The sequence below is a fragment of the Lactuca sativa genome, chromosome 9 (assembly GCF_002870075.4).
Source record: "Lactuca sativa cultivar Salinas chromosome 9, Lsat_Salinas_v11, whole genome shotgun sequence".
Classification (NCBI taxonomy): Eukaryota; Viridiplantae; Streptophyta; class Magnoliopsida; order Asterales; family Asteraceae; genus Lactuca; species Lactuca sativa.
In genome coordinates, this window is record NC_056631.2 from 34,400,143 (window position 1) to 34,404,769 (window position 4,627).

The 4,627-nt window shown below is 39.0% G+C and overlaps 1 protein-coding gene across 1 annotated transcript; it reads right to left on the bottom strand.

Annotated features, from left to right (window-relative positions):
• Positions 1-2,154: 2,154 nt before the first annotated feature.
• On the bottom strand, positions 2,155-2,797 carry LOC111879419 (60S ribosomal protein L21-2). Its single transcript, XM_023875875.3, has one exon. The coding sequence runs from the start codon at positions 2,739-2,741 to the stop codon at positions 2,247-2,249; it is 495 nt and encodes a 164-aa protein (XP_023731643.1). The 5' UTR covers positions 2,742-2,797; the 3' UTR covers positions 2,155-2,246.
• Positions 2,798-4,627: the final 1,830 nt, after the last annotated feature.

Here is a 4,627-nt window from a genome sequence, read left to right on the forward strand (position 1 = left end):
AAGTACCTGAAACATAACCCAAAACTGTAAGCCCAAAGTTTAGCGAGTTCCCCCCAAATACCAACACAACAAATAACACATTGTGACATCCCCAATTTCACGGCCAGAATAGACCGATTTGTTTATGCTTTGTTTTTAAAATTAGAGTAATCTTTTATAGAAATCAGTTGCGGAATTTGTTCCCAAAACAAAATATGATAAAATTTATCAAAACATTTCTCAAAGTGAATGTATTTTCATTAAATAACAAAATCTTGGGATATAATGTTCCGATACAGACCAAAAGCATAAACAATACAATACAGACCTTACAACAGTTATTTATAACTACTGGTCTATAATCCAAAATCTCTCGTCAAGTCATCCGACTTATACTCTTGTGTCATTACCTGTAATGCAAAGAAAACTGAGTGGGTCAGGCTTGGGAGCCTAGTGAGCATATAGGGTTTTCAACCCACAATAATATAATTATTATATTTAATCATCAAACAATCAACTCAATTACCCATCCCGATTATCTTCTTTATTTCTTAAGGTTTTACCCTAAGAATCGACTATCCTTCTTTCATTCGTTCCTAATGATTGACCTAAGGAATTGACACAAAGTCCATTGTTGCCTGAGGTTCCTATAACAAACACTAAATCCATAGCTGCCAAGGTTCATCTATATAGTACTAAATCCATAGCTACCAAAGTTCATCTATACAATACTAAAACCATTGCTACCAAGGTTCATCTACACTGTACTAAATCCATATCTACCATCGTTTTATTATAAGGCACTAAATCTATAGCTGCCAGGGTTTTTAGAGTACACCGGTGAACATCAAGTCCACAACACCTACAAGTTGCGAGCTTGCTAGTGTTCCACAGGACTGTCTAGAATAGTTTGTGGTTGTGTTGGGTCAAAAATATGGTTTATACTTTGCTTTTCTAGGAAAATATATTTTTATGTAATGTTGTAATGTTTTGCGGTTTGTGTGTACGGTCGTACACGTGTGTACGGCGGCACACCCTGTGTACGGCCGTACACAGGGTGTGCGGCTGTACACATGTGTATGGCTGGAGGTCCATATAAATAGAGGAGTGCATGTGGGAGTGTACGGTTAGAAAGGTAAGAAGGCTAGAGAGGAGAGAGAAAGTTAGAGAGAAGAAGTGTGTGTGAGAGAATCTATTATAAGGAGCATCACTCATTCATATTTAATATATCATAGATTCATCTAATTCTTCTTCTCCTTCTCTTCTATTTGATCTGACATCAACCAATTGATTAGGATTCCGCACCATCAATTGGATCTGATTGATACTCAAGCAATTTGGGGACTTACAATTGGTATGAGAGCTTGGTTGTATCAATCAATTTTTTCAGATCTGGAACTTATTTGATCTTATTTTGAAAAGACAATAGCGTTTTTGGATAGATCTCGCAAAAATAAGGGGGGTTACTTATTTGCATTTTTCATAAAAACGAGTTTTTGATCGAGTTTTGGAGCAAAAAAGGGTGAAAACGTCGTTTTTTTCGCGAATTTGTTGAACGAGTGCGGCCACTTGAAGATGTGCGGCTCAACAGCCTCGGTGTGCGGCTCGGAGTATACGGCTCGGTGTGTGCGGCTCGGGTTTCGGTGTGCGGCTCCGTGTGCGGCCTCGCCTCTGGTTCACGGCTCAGCAGCATCATTCTCGGCTTCGCAGTTCTAGTCCTCGCTTCGGAGCCGTACTCACTTCGCAACAATTCGCACAGCAGCTTCGCATTTAAAAAGAAAAACGAAACGGGAATTGGGGGTGCCGGGATTCGAAGACGAGTCCCTTGGTCCAACAACCAAGCTACTTTCCATCTCTTCTAGCCTGAATCTTGTTATTTAACTCCCGTTTTTTTCTTCTTAAAGACTCCCGTTCGGTTCCAAACTTTCACAATTTGACAAAATCAGCCCAAAAATTCAAAATTTTATTTTTTAAAATTCCATTTTCAACCAAAATTTTAGTTTTTAAATTTTAACTTTTATTTTTGACTTTTTACTTAAAATTTTGACTTGACTTTTAAAAGTTGACATTTGACTTTAAATATTGACTTTCTCGTTTGACTTTTAAATTTTCAAATTTGGCTTTTCGGTTTGACTTTTAAGTTTGACTTTTTTTTATAGCAAACATGACTCTAAATTATAGATAAAGAACAAGAAACAAAATACCGATTTTAATGTTTCCAAATGTATCAAAACAAAAAACAAACAAAACCCCAACAAACTTTAAACTTAATACCCACCTTTAAGATCATTGACAACATCATAAGGAATAGGAGTAACAATCTCTAGAGTAGTTCCTTCAACCATAAACCCTGGTTTGGGTCCCAAAGGTTGCCTTTTAGTACTAATCATAACACCCTTAGCCTTAGCTTCTGCCTTTAAAACATCATTCTTCTTTACCCTATTTTTGAACTCTTCAGTGCATCTTGATGGCATCACATGCTCAATTCGGACATGAATCCTCTTCTTGATGATCCTGTTTCCAACCTGCTTGTTCATTTCGACACCAATGGCACGCTTGGTGACGTTCCATACCTGGCCGGTACGGCCATGGTAGAACTTATGCGGCATACCTTTGTGAATGGCGTCGTTCACCTTGACATCGACATAATCTCCGACGTGATAAGTTCTGAGATATGTGGAGAGATGAATGGTACCCTTCTTCTTGAATCCTCTTGCGAACAAATCCCTAGTCCTTGACCTCAATCCATGTCTGGCCGGCATCTTTCCGTTCCACTCTCAATCGCAAAATACGATCGGCGGAGAAAGTCAACCTTAAAAGTCAAATTTAAAAAATAAAAAAATGAGTTCCACATCAATTCCGGTAAATGAAGTTTCATGTACTCCATCTTGTAAAGCTACGATTAAATTTCTCCGAGATCAAATCGATTTATTAAAAAGAGAAAATGAGGATCTCAAATACGAAGGCTATACTCTTAGGAAAGCCCAGAAACCTTTAAAAGCACAATTAGAGGCCAAGACTAAGGACTTTAGGAAACTGCAAGAAGATTACAGCAATAAGTGTGAAAATTACGATCACATTAAACGCAAACTTGCTGCTGTAACTGAAGAAGTTGATGCTTTGAAAATAAAATGTGGAAAAATAGACGTTAGTTTCAAAAATTATACTGCATCAAGTAAGACAGTTGAGTCCTTAGTAGAAAATCAATTGAGTTTTAAAGATAATCAAACCAAGGGTCTAGGGTATCACAATGTGCCACCTCCTTTTAATCACAATTATAACCCACCCTTTGAGACCAATGAGGAAGAGATGCCTGCTCAGTATGGCCAAACCCTTGCTCCAGATTCAATTAAGACCGAACAATCAGGGCCAACTGAGGGTGCTGAGTTGAACGATACTAATGCTTTTACTTCATGTGCAGGTAAAGTAGCAAAGGATGAGAACAAGGAGAAAACAATTGAACAATCCAATGACTCCTTGAACTCTGAATCTGTTGCTTCTAACTCAGTTACTTCTGATCAACCTGCTGTTGGTAAATACAGGCCACCAATTCACGCAAAACAGCCAACTTGCTGCAAGTGTGCTTGTGGGAACAATAAAAAACGAGGCAAGGTTACGCCACCAGGGGCAGGAAGAAACAACTTCACAGTGAAGAAAAAGACATGTTTTCACTGTGGAACACCTGGACACATTGCCCGAAACTGTCCAAATCGCGCATACATTCCCTACTATGCACAAGGGTGGCAGAACGCGCCAAGAGGGAGATATTTCAAAAGAAACCCCTCAAGGTCGCGTTCAGACCATGATGATTGGAACGCGCAGAAGGCTAAGAATCAATCCCACAAGGCCAAGAATCAAAATCCCAAGGGCATGAAGGGAATGTCGGTCAAGAAGCCAAATCCAAGAGATGCTCCCATGAAGTCAAAATCAAAGTCATCTCAACGGCCGACATCAACTTCAAAATCAAGTGCTGAGCCACCCATCAGATCGAAAAAGAAATGGGTTAAACCCAACTACAAAGTGGGTTCCAAAGGCTCACTCTCCCAAATCAACTAATGACTCTAATATTTCTATGTCTTTTGTTTGTGATAAACTGGACATGTCATGGGAGAAAGTATCGTGTGTCGATGACAAAGTTCGACCCAGTTTCAAAATGGACTGGGTTCCAAAGACCAACTAATCCCGCTCTGTGTCGAAGCAGCTATGGAGGCATATCATCAGACTTCGGTTTGTTGGTAGTAGCTGTTCCAGGCACATGATAGGAGACAGCTCTCAACTGTACAGTACTCAGAACATTATTTGAGAGTATGTGTCCTTGGCGGGAAAGGAAGAAAGGAAGAGATCACAAACGGGGTTTGTGCTTAACGACATGAAGAATTTTCGGATCTGTTCTGAGTTTACGCGTGCTGTTCTCAGACCTTCTGGATGCAAATTCAATCGGTGACTTACGGTTTAAGTTTTCTTCTCTATGCTCCTGAGTTTTTCGTAAGCTGATTCGCTTTAAAGACAAATTTTTGTTTTAGGATAGTTTAAATTTGCGCATTTACTTTCGTTTCTCTCCTATGCACAAATTTAGGGGGAGAAAATTAGAAAATCCAAAAACATTAAAAAATTAGAAAATCCAAAAACATTAGAAAATTAGAAAATC